Source organism: Xiphophorus couchianus, chromosome 8 (assembly GCF_001444195.1).
Source record: "Xiphophorus couchianus chromosome 8, X_couchianus-1.0, whole genome shotgun sequence".
NCBI lineage: Eukaryota > Metazoa > Chordata > Actinopteri > Cyprinodontiformes > Poeciliidae > Xiphophorus > Xiphophorus couchianus.
The window spans coordinates 7,610,403-7,627,816 of NC_040235.1; the positions used below are offsets into that span (position 1 = coordinate 7,610,403).

The 17,414-nt window shown below is 38.0% G+C and overlaps 2 protein-coding genes across 2 annotated transcripts; both read right to left on the bottom strand.

Annotated features, from left to right (window-relative positions):
- Window positions 1–2,934: 2,934 nt before the first annotated feature.
- On the bottom strand, window positions 2,935–8,231 carry cel.1 (carboxyl ester lipase, tandem duplicate 1). The gene is made up of 11 exons (XM_028024611.1): window positions 8,096–8,231; window positions 7,759–7,906; window positions 7,251–7,370; window positions 6,980–7,177; window positions 6,775–6,905; window positions 6,583–6,690; window positions 6,371–6,485; window positions 6,038–6,224; window positions 5,656–5,859; window positions 4,373–4,582; window positions 2,935–3,200 (listed from the first exon to the last, which is right to left on the bottom strand). The coding sequence occupies exons 1-11, from the start codon at window positions 8,150–8,152 to the stop codon at window positions 3,011–3,013; spliced, it is 1,668 nt and encodes a 555-aa protein (XP_027880412.1). The 5' UTR covers window positions 8,153–8,231; the 3' UTR covers window positions 2,935–3,010.
- Window positions 8,232–10,640: 2,409 nt separating this feature from the next.
- On the bottom strand, window positions 10,641–17,266 carry LOC114150132 (bile salt-activated lipase-like). Its single transcript, XM_028026357.1, has 11 exons — window positions 17,149–17,266; window positions 16,840–16,987; window positions 15,358–15,477; window positions 15,092–15,289; window positions 14,885–15,015; window positions 14,069–14,176; window positions 13,862–13,976; window positions 12,726–12,912; window positions 11,259–11,462; window positions 10,977–11,177; window positions 10,641–10,900 (listed from the first exon to the last, which is right to left on the bottom strand). The coding sequence occupies exons 1-11, from the start codon at window positions 17,209–17,211 to the stop codon at window positions 10,717–10,719; spliced, it is 1,659 nt and encodes a 552-aa protein (XP_027882158.1). The 5' UTR covers window positions 17,212–17,266; the 3' UTR covers window positions 10,641–10,716.
- Between the last annotated feature and the right edge of the window lie 148 nt (window positions 17,267–17,414).

Consider the following 17,414-nt stretch of genomic DNA (forward strand, 5'->3'; position numbering starts at 1 on the left):
AAGTAGGCCAACAGCAGAGAGGGTTTGGATGAAAGTTGGCCAGAAGGTGTCACCATACTGTAGAGAGCCGGACATCAAGGTTTCAAGATTTACAGCGTCATGATGTAAGAAGACTGATCCATACACTGTGAAATATTTATGTTTTTTATTATTATTTTGGTCACTTTTACATGACATTGTATTAGGGCCGTTGTACATAGGAGAAAAGGAAACATTTCTGCCAAAAAACAAAAATTTTGAGATTAATCTTAGAAATTTACTCGAAAAAATGCTGGAATTCCTTAGGTTGAAAAAAGAAAACAGAAATTTTGAGATAAATCTCAAATTTTCTGAGTTTCAAAAGTAAAATAAAAAAAGACTTTTGTACATTTTTTGAGTTTCAAAAGTTCAGAAGTTTTTGACTTTTCAAGCCAACAAATGTCCTTGATATTTGTTTTCTAGAAAATTTCTGAGATTAATCTAAAATTTTCTAAAAAATGTTGTCACAAATTTTCAACTTTTCAAACTCTGAAATTTTCAAGATTTCTCTAAAAATGTCTGAGATTAATCTAAAAATTTCAGATTTATTTCTCACATTTTTTTTTTATTTTGAAAAGTCAAACATTTTCAAATTTTGCCTAGGAAATGTCTGAGGTTAATTTCCAAATTTCAGATTTTTTCTTACAAATATTTCGACTTTTCAAACTGAGAAATTTTCAAGTTTTCTCTAGAAAATGTTTGAGATTAATTTCACAAATTTTTTCCAAGTTTCTCAAAACCTTTGTTCCAGGCTAGAAATCTGTTTACTCCTGTTTAAACTAGCTACCCAATGAAACAAAAGACTAGCAAACTGAACAACCAACACAGTTTAAAGCTGTAAGTTTGCAGTTTGTGCTGAAGGTGTTGTTGTAATTTTGCCTTTGGCAAAATGTGGCAGCGCGGTAATGACCCACCCAAGTTTTTAGGCAACATCAAATGCGGTGTAACGCTTTCAGCATTAAAATGGTTTATTTTGGAAACCGTTGAGTATTTAAATGTGTTTTCATAATGATGATGTTACATCATAACTGAAGTGCCAAACAGACTTGACCTTTTAAAAATCAGTGCAACTAAGGTCAGCCTCTCTCATCTTTTCGTATCTCTTCAACACTAATTAGCAGCTTCAGCAATGGCTTCTACATAAACTCAGACTTTGAAATGTAGATTATCCAGACTTTCAGGTAAGACGTTAATCATCAGCAGCTGGCGTTCAGCCGTGTGGCCCTGCCCTGTTAGACAGAAACAAATCCCCTCCAGGGTTTTGTGACGGATCACAAGGAAACTTCTGGAGCTTCCTCCCTGGTCGTCGGGGCAACGTTGAAGACATCTTCATCAAGGACGGCGTTGATATTGTCAGGGAAGAGTCACATTAAGCCACTATTCAAAGTGTATTTCAATCCACTTTATAACGGCACCTGTTTGAACAGAAGGTGTGCTATTATTCACGTTTATTACCTTCATTTGTTACTGCTAGCTTAAGCTAAATTGCCCCTGGAGGATAATAAAGAAACCTGGACTTTGACTCTTCGTAAGCTGTTGCATTAAAAGTACTTAAGACTTAATGTTTAAGTTGTCGTAAAACACCAGCCCATCAATAAAATGGAAGTTGATGCTTTGCTGAATGAACAAAAGCTTTCGTCTGCAACAGAACAATATTCACACGAGTGTTTCTTGTTTCGCATGTGTCTTATTTTATGAATTAAGGATGGTTCATAAATCATTTCACCAACCAATAAAGAAATTATGTATTAAGCTAAGGAACTGATCAAACAAGAAACTAGCTACCCAATGAAACAAAAGACTAGCAAACTGAACAACCAATACAGCAATTATTCAGTCTGCCAATCATGAACAAACAAACCTGCTAACCAACCAAGTGGCCAAAGAATCAACCAATTACATATTCAACGCACCAAACACAAAACTGCCAACCAATCAACAAATTAATCAGCCAACTGAGCAACTAGCAATCTAACCAAGACACCAACTAATTAGCCAACCAACCAATAAACCAATTATTCAATCTACCAAGTAGGACCCAACAGACCTGCTAACCAACCAAGAACCCAAACTATTCTTCAGTCAACCAAACAGCCAACAAACTAACCAAACACACTATTAATCAACCAACATGCCAGTTATTCAACCACAACCCTGCTAACCCACCAATCTACAAATTCCTCACCCAAACATCCAACTAACCAAATAACAACTGACTCATATTGACGATACAAAAGTGTAAAAATATTAGATCAATATTTTTCTCTTTTCTTAAGTTTTACTGGTGTTAAAACTGGAATAAAAATCATTACTTACAGGAATATGTCATTTTGGGTGGGAATCATGTTGATAATGAAAATTATAAAACTAATACCAGACATAAATACTTTCATAATATTTCAAATACATTTATTTGATTTCTATTAAATGAATTTAAATAAGGTTTGCTCATTTTGTTCTTTATAACAAAATTCACAAACTGCAGCAGGATTTAAAAGAAATGGGTCCTAAACGCCATCTGCTGTTGTTTTTGCGAATTGAATTAAATTAATAAAAATATTTCTTCTAACTATATTTAAGTAAAATTACATAGAATCCTTAAATGAAAACAAAAAACAAATGGAAAAAAACACAAATCCAGTATTATTATTATTATTATTACTATCAATAATGATAATAATAATAATTTATCATTCATTTTATATATAAATCTGAAACATGAAAATAATAAAAATGTGAATCAAAATTATTTGAATATTACTTTTTTTTTCTGATGCTGTGTTTTATTTGTAAGTCACAATATTAAGTACCACTTTAGAAAGTCTTAACATGATTAAAAAATAGAAAAACAAAGTGTACACAGTTTAAAGTAACCAGTTTAAACACAAGCAAGTAAAGAAAAAAAGTAGACAAGTGTTTTTTATTTCTTTCATCCATTTATTTTCATAAACCAAGGCTTGTGATCGAGGGCTTCATCTCCAGCCGCAGATCTTTACTCTGAGTCCGCGTACATGGTGGGAAGGTTGGGCAGGACGCTGGTCCAGAAGTTCACAAAGCGCATCCTCAGCTTCTCTCCCACAGACGTGCCGTCCATGCCGCCCTTGATCTCCACGAACTGGTGTCCACTGGACGTGAATTCTGGCCACGAAACCGGGACGCTCAGGCCTCCTTGGTTAGGGTCTCTGCGGACCAGAGACACAAAACGCCATTAATGTGGGTCAGTCTTTTTCAAACCGCAGTCCGCGGGCGCCCCTAGTGGCCATAACGGTACTGCACGTAACGGACCGTTTATTTGCCGTGACGTCAGAGGTATGCTAGTTTGGGGAGCTAGTTTACGGCTAGTTTACCGAAGGATTGTGTTTAAAAATAACAATGAATAAATGGCTTAAAACCGAGTCACTCAAAAGAAAAAGTGAAGATTCCAGTGGAAAGAAAACAACGTGAGGATTATTTATGTGGTCGGAGGAAGGCAAGTCATACGGGCTGAGAGTTTTGATGTGTCGTGAACGAGTGTCGTTCTTTGATTTTTACGACCTTGCTTGCATAATGCTCTGCTGGTAACTCAACAGCTATTTTTACTTTTATTTAATTCAAAATTTAAATTAAATTTAATTACCGCTATTTAAATACAATAGATAAATGGTTATAATTGATGAGATTTGTGGTAATTTTATATTTAATGGTGCAGAAGAGGATTTTTGTTTTTGGAATAGCAACAAGTATATTTTCTTTTTCTCTCTCTTTTTTTTATTTTTAGCTTTCTGGCTTTAATTTTCTGAGATCAAACGTCAAAATGTTTAGAAAAATATCAGTACTCTAAATTCTCAAAATTTAGACTTTTTTATAATAATCTTTACTCTTTTCTAAGAATTCTGATATTTTTCAGAATATCACAATTCAGAAAAAAAGTCAGAGCTCTTTATTTTTTCAGAATTTTGAAAAAATTGTGACTTTCTTTCACAATTCTGACTTTTTTCCTCATAACTTCTACTTTTTTCCTAAGAATTCTGGTATTTTTCTCAGAATTCTGACTTTTGATCTTAGAAGATTAAAGTCCTAATAAATTCTGAGAAAAAAGTTACAATAATTTTTTTCAGTGTACCTAATCCTCTTCCATTGAAAACTGCTTTCATTTAATTGATTAAAATATTGTTTAAGCATACGAAGGTTATTTTTAAGGCTCTATTTATGTCTCCCTCTGGGCCACATAGAACTTTATGGCGGGCCAGTTTTGGCCCGTGGGCCTTGTGTTTGACACATGTGGACAAAGTGGTTCTCATCCTGACAAAGTTTGAGAAGCACTGATGCAGATCTATTTCCACGCTAGTAATTGGATTTTGGGTTGTATTCGTACCCCGTTTTGGCGAAGTTGGTCCAGTAGGCGATCATGTACCCGGAGACGTCCCGATGGCGCGGCCAGTAGCCCAGCGGGGTGGAGAAGGGCTTTCCAAAGACGTACTGCAGGTCGTCAGCGTGGTCGGCGCCCAGCCAGCCTGGGAAGGGGGCGAGGAAGCCTCCCAAACGGTTGGGCTCAGAGAAGAGGTACGAGTAGGTGCGACCAGTTCTACAGTGGAAAACAAGAAGATTTAAAGGATTAAAACAATAAATATCACCTAAAGCTGGTGAATATTCATACAAAGCCTCACAAAAGTATTCATTTCCACCAGAAATGAATACTTTCTGAGGAAAAGTATTCATTAAATAACCTTTAATGTAAGGGAGAAGCATTAATATAGGGTAGAAAGAAAAACAATAAATTGTTTTGCCATTTTTATCATCAAAACCTGAAAACTGTGCAGTTACACAAACTGTCTGGTCCTGCTAGCAAGCTTGCTAACTAAATATTTATTTTCAAGATAAATATTTATCTTACTAACTAAATATTTAGTGTGGAGCTAGATATGTAATCTGTAAACTAAATATTTCGCTGGTCAAATAAATATTAATATTAAGTGAGGCTAAATATTTAGCTTTCTAGCTAAATTTTGGTTTAGTTTACTGCTAAACATTTAAATTACAAAATAAATATTTAGTTTGTAGCTAAATTATGTAGTTTGTGAAATACATATTTAGCTTGCTAATTACATATTTAGTATGAAGCCAAATATTTAGCTTGCTAACTAAATCTTCAGCTTGGAGCTAAATGTTTATCCTCAGGCTAAATATTTAGCTTGCTACCTAGAAATATTGCAAACTGAATATTTAGTTTGTAAATAAACATTTATCTAGCTAATTAAATATTTAGTTTGGAGCTAACTGTTTGGTTTGAGGCTTAATATTTAACTTACCAGCTAAATGTTACCTAAATATTTAGCTTCTTAGCTTAGCTCAATATTTAGTTTGGAACTGGATATGTAGTTTGTAAAGTAAGTATTTAGCTTGCTAGTTAAATATTAATTTAAAATTGTGACATTTTATAAATGAACGTGGTTGAAATGTAACTTTGAAAAATAAACCAACATTTTTTATTTTTATGGACAGGTTAAAAAAAACAAATACTTGTAAAATGTTTCACTTTTTAACATTACAATTAGCACAATGTTTTGATCAATGCCAGCTGAAACGTTGAGGCCAGCCTTTACAGAAATGACCGAAACATTCAAGAGTGATATTTGTAAATACAAATAATCTTCTTACCTTGCTTTGGAGGCATGAAGATAAAGAGCAGCCTGAGTGGGAATCAGGAAAAGGTAGTCCGTTTCGATGGCCACAACAGTTTTCTTGACAGTCTCCCTGCTGGGTTTGCTTCCCCAGTCCAGGGTGTACGTGGAGAAGGCGTTTTCCGAACCAAGCGCTCCCTTTTCCTTGGTTAAGGAAGTCAAGAGCCTCTTAACATCATCACTGCAGTCAGCAGAAGGATGTAAAACACTTATATTTATGATACATTTGACCATTTTAGAAATTGAACTGGATTATTGGGAGCAAATGCCAAAGAAGCTCTGGGTTGTTTAAACTGTTTCTACCTTTCCGGACCTGCTCCCTATTCACTAAATGTTTCCCAATGTTCCCTTGAACTCACATAGGGGTGTCCAACAATGCAGAGTTGACTGATGGGACATCAATGCCTGTGAAGATGTGTCCGTCCATGTCGTTGGCTCCGGCTATGTAGTCGATGTCGGCGGCGTTGTGGAACAGATTGGATGGATCATCCGGCAGGAAGTCGCCATCAATCACAGGAGACAGAGCCATGTTGTACACCAGAGGGTCTGGTCAACGGAGAAACAGGGCTAAACATGCTAGGCTAAAGTGATCAAGAACAATTGTATATTTACACAGCAATGTTCCGCTGTGGAGAGAGTCTTGAAGATGTAAAGCTGTTGAAAAGTAGGTCCATATTCAGCCTTTGACTTACTGTCAGGTGAGCCAGAGAGATGGATCTTTCCTGCCAATGTCAGAGCCTTGGGGTCGGTCATTCTCAGACACGTGGCCATGCGACTATCGGTGGGACAGTTGACTTGCAGAGCAACCTGAACGGTTAGGTTCCAAAAACAACCTGTTGCTTTTGTTTGAAAATATGTATTTCAGATCATACATAAAATGAAAAACACAGGAGGAGCCATGTACCTCTTCAGCTAACTTGCGAGGATTTCTGTTGATAGCCCAAGGGCAAAGGGCGGCCCCACTTTGGGAGATGGCTCTCCTGATTATTCCCTGGTTGTGGGGAGTGAGAATCTGAGAGAAAAAAATCAGAAAGCAGATTCTTTTTAAACATCCCTACAGATTGATTTAGATATTTTACTGTGGGCAGCTTCTGACCTGTAAACCAACACTGGCTGCTCCGGCGGATTCTCCAAAGACGGTGATGTTGCTGGGGTCTCCTCCAAATGAGCGGATGTTTCTGTGCACCCATGCAATGGCGGCCTGCTGGTCCCACAGTCCATAATTTCCTAAACATGATCCAAAGTGATGTTTGCAAGAAAAAAGTCAATTGAACCTCTGGATGTTTTCAAAAGATGCCTACCTGGCATAGTAGAGTCTCCAGCACTCAGGAAGCCAAGGGATCCCACACGGTATCCCAATGTCACTACAATGACATTTCCTCTGTCTGCGAGTTCCTGTCCGCTGTACAGATAGTTATCCAGGAAGTTAGCACCCATCGAGCCTCCAACCAAGAAGGCTCCACCGAAAATCCAGACCATGACAGGTAGATTGGAGGCCACTGAAAATTTAAGGGAACATTATTACAGTTAGTCTTGGTCAAATTTCAGCCACACGTCAGTCTAAGAGTTTACCTGAGTTGATGTGAGGAACCCAGATGTTCAGGTAGAGACAGTCCTCACTGCCATAGACGTCGTCCATGAGAATCGTCAGCTGAAAGCATCTTGGCTTGAAGCTAGTGGTTTTCAGAGTGCCTGATCAGAATTAACACACAAACATTATAACACGACTGTTGGATCCACTCCTCCGATTCCACTAGGGGGCTCTACAGTTTATTTCACACGTGGTTAAAGTGACTTCCCAGCGAACTGGAAGTGGTTTTAAGTCAACGCAATCAATCTAAATTAACCTTAAAGCCAGGAGACAAAGAAGAAAGCAACACATTTTCCTTTAAAGTCTATTGGATTATAATTAATATAAAATGTGTGGAAGTCTTCAGCTTCCTGTTTCTGACCAATAAGTTGACCAATCAGGACACAAAGTCCCAGAATGGTCCCATATAGCTGAAATCTTTACTACAAAGGCTTTTTGTAAGCGACATGTTTGATAACCTTAACTGGTAACAGTTACTGGTTAACCCACCATCCCAGCCAGAGTGACGCGTTGGCTTCTCAAACCTTCCAGGAGGGGCAGCGAAGGGAATGCCTTTGAAGACATCCATGTGCCGCTGATTCCCAAGGCGAATATTTTCTCCCTGCACCGTTCCTCCCTCGGTAGAGACAATCCCGAGCTGCAAAGATAAACACGGAAAAGCTCAGTAAGTAGATGTTTTTGGTCTTTAATATAATAATAATAATTCATTTCTGGTTGGGTTTAGAACACGTTTAACCGTTTAAAAGTTGTTAAATTAGACTATTTTTGCTGTGGCAGACGATGTAACTCCTTGATGTGAGGATTTTGCTGTTGGAGAGAAACTCACGGAGACGGCGGAGACGGCCTCCAGAAAAACGGCAACAGCAACCAAAACCCCAAGCATTATGATCAGGATTCAACTGTGAGCAACAGGATGGTCGTCAGCCATGCATTTATAAAGGAGACCTGCCCACCACACACCCTCCACAGCATCTGGCACACACCCACCCAGCGTGCGGCTTTTCCCACAGTTACATAATCAGTAACCAGCTCAGGTGTTAGTCTTAAGTTATTCAAGTATTACTTTTAAAACACGAGGAAAATGCTGTTGTGAAAGTTTAATTTCTTCTTTTTTGTGCAGTTTTGGAACATGAATGATAAAATAAAGTGACCGATGTTTGAAAAAGTTACAGGATCTTATTATCGATTTGCCAAATTTTGCCAAAAATCGATGGAAACCAGCTTATGCAATGAACGTATGTGAAAATTGACATGTGATTTTGATGTTCTACCAGATTCTCCAGGTTAAATAAAAACAGAAAACCTCCATCTTTGTCTTAACTTTATAGCTTTTATTTAACATTCAAAAAAATACATTTATATGATTTATAACTGCTTCACCGAGGTCAAAGTGCACATGACCATCCTTTCAGAGGAACCTTTCATGGATCCATGTTGTGTTTTGGCAGCATCCATCCGTTGTTTTTTACCCTCCAAGGTCGTTGGGCGAGAAGCGCCCTGAACAGGTTGCCATGCCAACACATGGGTACAACAACGTGGATAACTAAAAATAACTTTATCAGGAAGCCAGACTTGGTTTACACAGCTGTCTTACATAGCGTAAAGTCCCGAAACGCTACGCAGCGTGTGATGCTAAGTTTATGATACACTTCTTCATCCGTCTGACTAAATATAGACTTGAGAAACAAAACATAAACAATCTTTAAAATTCTGCCGTCTTTACCAGATTCTAAAGTTATTTAAATCTATTTATAAGAAAACAACAAAACGGCAAAATGTAAAAGGTTCATAAAATTATTTTCAGTTAGTCTACCAATACCTATAAGTGAAAAACTATCAATAAATCTATTAATTTTAGCTTCTATTTCATAACTTCCTGTATATTATTCATCAGTAGGCACTGATAATTGTTTTATTTTTTATTTACAGTTCTTTTGTCACTGTTTCCTCCATTTCACCTGGTGGTTCTTTTCATGTCTACAAAAGAAGTATAACTCCAACTTTTATGCAGTTTAGCCGAATAGCCAGTCAGGTAGCTATATGCTATTATGCTAGCTAGCTGGTATTGCCGGATCATGTGGAGAACGGGTGTCAAACTCTTTTTCATTTTCTGCCAAATCAGGATCATGAACGCTCTTAAAGTGCCAGTTGTGCCAGAATGTATAGATAAAACCTGTTCACAAACTGTTAAAATATCAATCAATTCTTGATGTTGAGGGACTGAGAAGATTATTAAACATATTTTCAGTCAATCCAGGACGGAAAATCCTGAAGGAATCATAAAATCCAGGATTTCGTGATTCTTTTTTTTTTTTGGCCATAAAAATCAAAATGTTTGGAAAAATGACTGTAAATCCAACTTTTTATTACTTGCTGTGTAGATCATGGACTATACTCTGACATCAGTTAAGGCTGAGGCAGCTATTTGGTACAAGTAAGAAAGTTTTTGACAATTTTTGAGAAAAATCTGCTATAAACTCCAAATTGTTTGGCGCAATTTGTTGATTTTCCATGAAAATTTCCAAAAAGTGGAGGGACTGATTGATATAATTTCGCGGTAAACAGATTAAAACTGCATTGATTTGATTGATAACACGACATTTACGCATACTTAGCATTTAGTCTAGAACAGGGGAGCCCAAAGTCGGTCCTGGAGGGCCGGCATCCGGCATGTTTTAGTTCTCTCCCTGGTTTAAAGCACCTGGATCAAATGATGGCTCATTAGAAGCCTAAGAAGAAAACTGACCTGCTGAAAAGGTTGTTGGTACCACCAGGGAGAGAACTAAAATGTGCAGGATGCCGGCCCTCGAGAACCGACTTTTTGGGCACAACTGCTCTAGATTCTAGAGGGCCACATAAAAAGCTGTGGTGGGCCGGATTTGGCCCACGGGCCTTGGGTTTGACGCCTGTGATGTAGAGTTTGCGCATCAGCACACACTGTACAGTTTTTTTGATAAGAAAATGACACATCTGGTCATATCTGCAGTTATCAGCGAAGACTTATCCACAGCGTTGAAGCGGAGTTAAAAATAGATGCTACCGAGTTGAAAGTAGAGCATGATGTCATCGGCATAGAGACAAATCCAAATTCATTTTCAGTATTTAAGAAATTGATGGATGTTGGATGAAAGGCGTTCTAAAGGCCAAATGAAATGCAAAAATAATTAAGTTTTACATTCTTGATAGTTTTTCTTATTTTTCTTTGTAGTTAAAATAACTACAGCACTACTGCATCTTGACAATTAGTTGGAGATACTTTCCAGAGTAATGGTAATGAGGCAGCAATAAGAATCTAAATATATCCATTTGCTTTTTAAATTTTTATTCAGTGTAATATTTTTTTATATGAAATAAAAACCAAGAAAGCAGTGTTTGTATTCGTCACACATGTGTTTATTGTTTATGAACCAGCACCACTAGACATTGGCTTCATTGCAAACACAGGTTTTATTCTGAGTAGATGGAGGGAAGGTTGGGAAAAATGCTGGTCCAGAAATTCACATAGCGCAACCTCAGCTTCTGGCCCACGTAGCCGGCGTCCATCTTGGAATTGATCTCCAAGAACTTGTGTCCAGTGGACGTAAATGTCGGCCATGTTGCAGGTGTTCTCAGCTCTCCTACGTTAGGATCTCTGTGAACCACAGAAGTAGACAATTTCACCAACCTTGACCTATTTCGAAGTCTGAAGACATATTTTGTGTTCATACCCTGTCTTAGCAAAGTTGGTCCAGTAGGCGATCATGTGTCCAGACAAGGTCCGATGTTTCGGCCAGTACATCACCGGCGTGGAGTAAGGTAATCCAAAGACGTACTGCAGGTCATCGGCGTGATCAGCGCCCAGCCAGGGCTTGTTGTAGTTTCCCATACGGTTGGGCTCAGAGAAGAGGTACGAGTAGGTGCGACCAGTTCTTAAATGGAGAAATGAAAAGATAAAACACTTTCATTATAACCAAATATGTTATATTTGTAAAAGAAAGGTGTTTTCTTACCCTGCATTGGAGGCGTGGAGATAAAGGGCAGCCTGAGTGGGAATCAGGAATATGTAGTCTGTTTCAATGGCCACGGCAGTTTTCTTGATGGTCTCCTGGCTGGGATTGGATCCCCAGTCCAAGGTGTAGGTAGAGAAGGCATTCTCAAAGCCAAGGGTCCCTTTCTCCTTGGTGAAAGCACCCAGGAGCCTCTTGATCTCATCGCTTCAGTCAGGACAAGAATGTTGGACATTTAGATCTGGTAAAAGGCATCAAATCCTGTGCAAAAGTTTTGAGTTCAACTTCTTTGTAATGTTTTAAAGTGATCAGTAGTGTCCCCAGCCTTTTGAAAAGTTACCTTTCATGCTTCCTTAAACAGCTTAGGATAGATATGCGAGTGATACAAAACATGTTCGTTACATTTTTTGCACAAAATTAATTTTAGATAATGAGATTTTATCTGCTTTAGGGCGTCTTGTCACTTTAAAACCAAATAAGATGGTGCTGGCCACGCCCCCCAACTCACCGTCTACTCAATGCTCCAAACAGATGCACAACTATACAACCGAAAATCTTTGAAAAGCAGAAGTGGAGCCAACCAAAACGCAGCAAGTGGTTTCGGTAAGGTCAACAACAAACCACTTGTCTTTTCCAGTAGCCATTGTACAGGGCATACAGCGGTAAAACCAGCTGACCAAAAGGTGCTGCTACTCTGCTTGGGTATCTAGGTGATGGGCTGGGCTCCTGGGGTTGCTAGGTAACGGCGCAGTAGCAATTGATTGTGACTTAGCACTCAAATAACATTTCCCAAAAACGTGAACTTATTGCCAAAAAACAGCTGGATGTTTTTTTGTGTTTTGTTTTAGGAGCAAATGGATGTATAAAAACTTGCAAAATGTGAAATTTGTATAATAAGTCCCCGTTAAAGGTTTTTCTTTGGATTTTGGATGCTCAACTTTGGTCTAGGTCCTGACTATTTCAGTTATTTCCAGAAGACATGTATTTTCCTTCTTTAGCCAGATATGTTAAATATTCCACATATTTCAACAGAAATGTGAGTAACTCTATTCTGTTACTCTTAGAATAGAGTAACAGTAAAATTGCCTGTTTTATTTCAAACAATCTGAGCCACTAGCAACGGATGATGGAAGAGTAACAGGCAGAAAATGGGTAAATGAGCAACCAAAGTCCAAGGAAGCTTTTCAGGGGTTTTTCTTGGATTTTGGTTGCTCATTTACCCATTTTCTGCCTGTTACTCTTCCATCATCCGTTGCTAGCTGCTAGCAACGGATGCTAGCTACTAGCTACCTTATGCTAGCTACCTTCCAACAGATGAAAAAATCCAAAAAGGTTTTTTCAAAATCCAGAAAGCTGACAGAAGTGATCAAATTACTTTCAGGCTATTAAAATTACAGGTGATTTGAAACTTTTACCTGCTTTCAACAGACTTATTGTGTCACAAATCTAGTAAATACAACTTGAACTCACACAGAGGTGAACGTCAGAGGAGAGTTGATCGACGGGACATCATAAAAGGTAAAGATGTGTCCGTCCATGTCGTTGGCTCCGGCCATGTAGTCGATGTCGGCGGTGTTGTGGAACAGATTGGACGGGTCATCGGGCAGGAAGTCGCCGTCAATCACAGGAGTAAGAGCCAGGTTGTCGACAAAAGGGTCTGACCGACAGAGATACCGACTCAGATTCATCTGATTTAACAGTAAAGCACTACATATTTGCTTCAGATATCATACACTCTGATTTTCACCTCAAGTTTTCTTGTTATACTTCACTAAGAAAGTTTTTCATATTGAAAAAAGATGCTTAAAATCATTAAAGTTATTTATCTCCAATTAACAAAGAATTTTTCAACAAATGGATCAAATTTGTTGAAAAACGTTAGAATGCTACACTAACATCGTATTAGTGGAAATTAGCCATTGCTAAAGCTACTGCTAATGCTAAAGGGCTAAATTTAACCATTTTGACATCAACCATCAGTCAGGGAAATGTGTTACAACACAGTACATTGCCCTCAATGGGGTCAAATTAGCATACAGCTAATTTTCATGGCATTTCCTTAGTTTAATTTTTAAAATATGCATAGTGATATCAATAAAATAAAACATTCAGTAGTGGTAACCACTGACTAAACAGTTAGTTGGGCTAAACCTAAAGCACTGCTCATAAACATTAGCTCAGCTAACGCTAGAGCTCCACACTGACATATTAGTGTAAATTAGCCATTGCTAATGCTAAAGCGCTAAATTTAACCATTCTGACACCAACCTCAAGTCAATGAATTGTGTTACAACATAGATTTATTTGTCTTCAGAAAATTATTTTTTGAACAAACCATTCACTCGTGGGTCCGGTTTTAGAGTTGTTGAGTGTTGTGACTATAAACATCTACCTATCGGAGGAACACCTAACGGTCGATAAACAACACTTCAACAAACATGTTGAACTTTATTCAAATGAAAGTTTACAAATCAGCCAAGTTAATTAGCACTTTTGAATTTATTTAGAAAATTAATTTAGGCGAAGCTAAGTGTTTTCAAAGTTAGCTAAAATGCTAAAGTCCCACTATTCGTGCATTAGCAGATGAGAAGGAGTGTGGAGCTTACCGTCAGGAGAGCTGGTCAAAGAGACGGTTCCCGCTTTAGTGAGAACCTTTGGATCCGTCATCTTCAGACAGTCGGCCATTCCGCTGTCAGTGGGGCAGTTGACTTTCAGAGCAAGCTGGAGAAAAAGCTCCAAAAATGTCACATTGCTGATGTTTTACAGTATGCATGTTAATGATCCCTACAACACGGGTAACAGGAGCCATGTACCTCTTCAGCATACTTGCGAGGGTTTCTGTTGACAGACCAAGGGCAAAGGGCGACGCCGCTTTGGGTGATGGCTCTCCTAATCAATCCCTTGTTGTGAGGGGTGAGTGTCTGTCAGAGAAACAGGAAACACATTTATTAACATCCTTTCCAAGTAATTGAGAAAGGTTTCTAATAGTCATGGACATCGCTAATTAAAAAGTTAGTTGTGCTAATGTTAAAGTACTAATCATTAGCATTAGCTTCACTAACGCGAAAGTGTTACACTCAGATGGTATTCAGCAGAAGCTAACGCTAAAGTGCTAAATTCAAGCATGTTGAGTTTTGTTAGCTCTGTTGCTGAATTAGCCTAGCTAACCACGGTAGGATTGCACATATATGAGTTTTTAAGTGTGTTTGTCAGTGTTGTATTTTTCTATATACATACCACTTGCTCAATAACATTTGTTAAAAAAACAAGAGACAACATGAGAGGAAACGGAACGGCTCTTCGCCCCCTTCAAAATAAGAGCATGAATATAAACATGAACTACTTGAAGAATTCCTAACAGTCAATAACTTCTAAACACACATCGAACTTTATTCAACTGAAAGTTTATAAAACAACCAAGTTAATTAGCGCTTTAGAATTTATCTGGAAATATTAACTTAGGGGAAGCTAAGTGCACTAAACAAGCACTAAACAAAAAGTTAGCTCCAATATTAGCACATTAGCATATTAACAATGGTGGTGTGCCCACTGATGGCTTTTATTCATTCAATATAACATCTGCTTATGTTCTTAAAAATCTGCTGAATGGTCCAAGTTAAACCTCTGACCTGGAAGCTAACACTGGCTCCTCCGGCGGATTCTCCAAAGACGGTGATGTTGCTGGGGTCTCCTCCAAATGCCTGGATGTTTCTGTGCACCCATGCAATGGCGGCCTGCTGGTCCCACAGCCCATAATTTCCTAAACGAGATCCGACAAAGTGAAGATTGCACGAAGCATTGAAGGTACCAACTGGATCTTTTTAAAGGGTTCCTACCAGGAAGAGTGGAGTCTCCAGCACTCAGGAAGCCAAGGGTTCCCACACGGTATCCCAACGTCACAACAATAACGTTTCCTCTCTCTGCCAATTCCTGTCCATTGTAGAGATGGGTTCCCATGAAGTTTGCTCCAAATGACTCACCAAACATGAAAGCTCCACCGTAGATCCAGACCATGACGGGCATATTGGAGGCCACTGGAAAAAAAACAGACTTAGTTTTGGTCTAAATTTGATCGCCTGTGAAGGTAAATGTAGATATTTACCTGAGCCAAGGTGAGGAACCCAGATGTTCAGGTAAAGACAGTCCTCGTTGCCAGAGACGATGGTCATGAAAGGGTTCAGTTGAAGGCATTTGTCCCTGAACTGGGTGGCCTTAAGTGTACCTGATTAGGCACATAACAACACAAGGTGGCATTTTTAACTGATTAATTAACTAGTAGAAAATAATTCAATCAAATGGCTGCAACTCAATGCATTCATGCATCTAAATGTGATGACCTCATAAAATTCAAAGAGTGGATAGTAACTTGGTACAATTTATCAGTTATATTTACTTGAGTAATGTTTTGGAAAAAAAATACTTTTAGGAGTAGTTTTACTACACTGTACATTTTACTTTTACTTGAGAAATATTTTTATAAAGTTCCCACTCGTTAATCTTTTATTTTGTAATTATGGTATTATTTTGTTTTGTTTTTTTTTCCTTAATTTTAGTCTGTACAATTCGAGAATTTTGATATAATTTTACATATTTGTCTGTCTGATGACTATTTTTAAAACATTAAATCAGATGTTCTGACGCTCAGTAGAGCTGCCTTTTTAACCGGATACTTTTTTACTCTCACTTGACCAATTCTTCGAACGGCTAAGTTATATTTCTACTTGAGTACTCTTATTTTTTTATTTTCTGCAACACACCTGGTCAGTGATATTTTTGTTGAACATAAAAAAAGATCGAAGATGCAGCTTGGGAAGCTAAACCTAGCTAAAATGCTACTTGACACGCTATTGGCTGCCGTTTGAAAAGCAGCCAATCCAGTACCGCCATTCATTTTTCTTGGCGCTGATTGGCTGAATCCCCGAGAGCGGATACAAGGAGGACCAATGAATATTGGAAGAGCGTTAAGGTTAGCTTGTGCTGCTGCGGTGCTGCTAATGGTACCATAGAACTGCAGACGGTCAATACTGTCCATATTAATGCATATTACGCTATTTTCGGTGCATAAACTATTAAAATAAGCAGTTAAAAGTGTTTTTAGAGGGATTCTCAAATATAATAGTCCTTAATTTCCGTGAATCTCGGGTGATTAACCTTTAAGTTCGTAGTAGCAAGTATCACATCTATCCAGTGATTTTAAGGTAAAACCAAATTTTGGTTCACCCAAATACAGCAGCCATTTTCAAAAAATGAAGTGACCCAAACCCTAATTCTATTGCTGAGAATGGACAAGATTGTTTTCAATTTAATTAAAAAATAAATAACTAAAATTAAATGAAAAATTAAAACTAAATAAAATGTTGCATGTTTAGTTTAATGCTTAGGAGGTAAAAATATATCAAATAAAATATAATTGTAATTATATTTTTGTCAAAATAAGTGTAAGACTGTATAATTTAAATAAATTACACCTCTCCCACTACATATTTAATTTAAATAAATACATTTAAGTTGCTTTCTGGAAGTAAACAGACTTGGAGTCTTTTGCACATCTGTCCTGGTTGTTATGTATGTTAGGGTCACCCACCGCTCCAGCCTGGGTGACTCTTTGGCTTCTCAAACCTCCCAGGGATGTCAGCGAAGGGAATGCCTTTAAAAACATCCATGTAGCGACTGAAACCCAGGAGAAGGTTTTGACCCTGCACCAACCCTCCCTCGGTGGACACAACCCCGAGCTGCAAGGGTCACAAACAAACTAAGACTGAGTCATTTTAGGCTTAAATAAGTCCTTTTTGATAGAAAAGCAAAAAAATATTAGAAGTAATATAAGAATCTCTTTATCTCTAGATTATTCAGATTCTGTTCGTGTGAGATTTGCTTTTTGAGGAGGACTTACAGAGGTGGCAGAGATGACCTCCAGCAGAACGGAAAGCGCTACCAAAACCCCGAGAACCGCCATCAGGAATAAAACCCTGAAAACCAGGATGATTGCCAGGCTCGCGCTTTTTAAATAGCATCTGACACATGTGCAGACATGACACATAATCATTAACCCGCTCATGTGTGCATGTTTCTGAGTTTTCTTCAGATAAATATTACACTTCACATACAGAAAAAACAGTCATCATGTAAAGTTTAATGCCAGTTTTTCAACTTGATTGA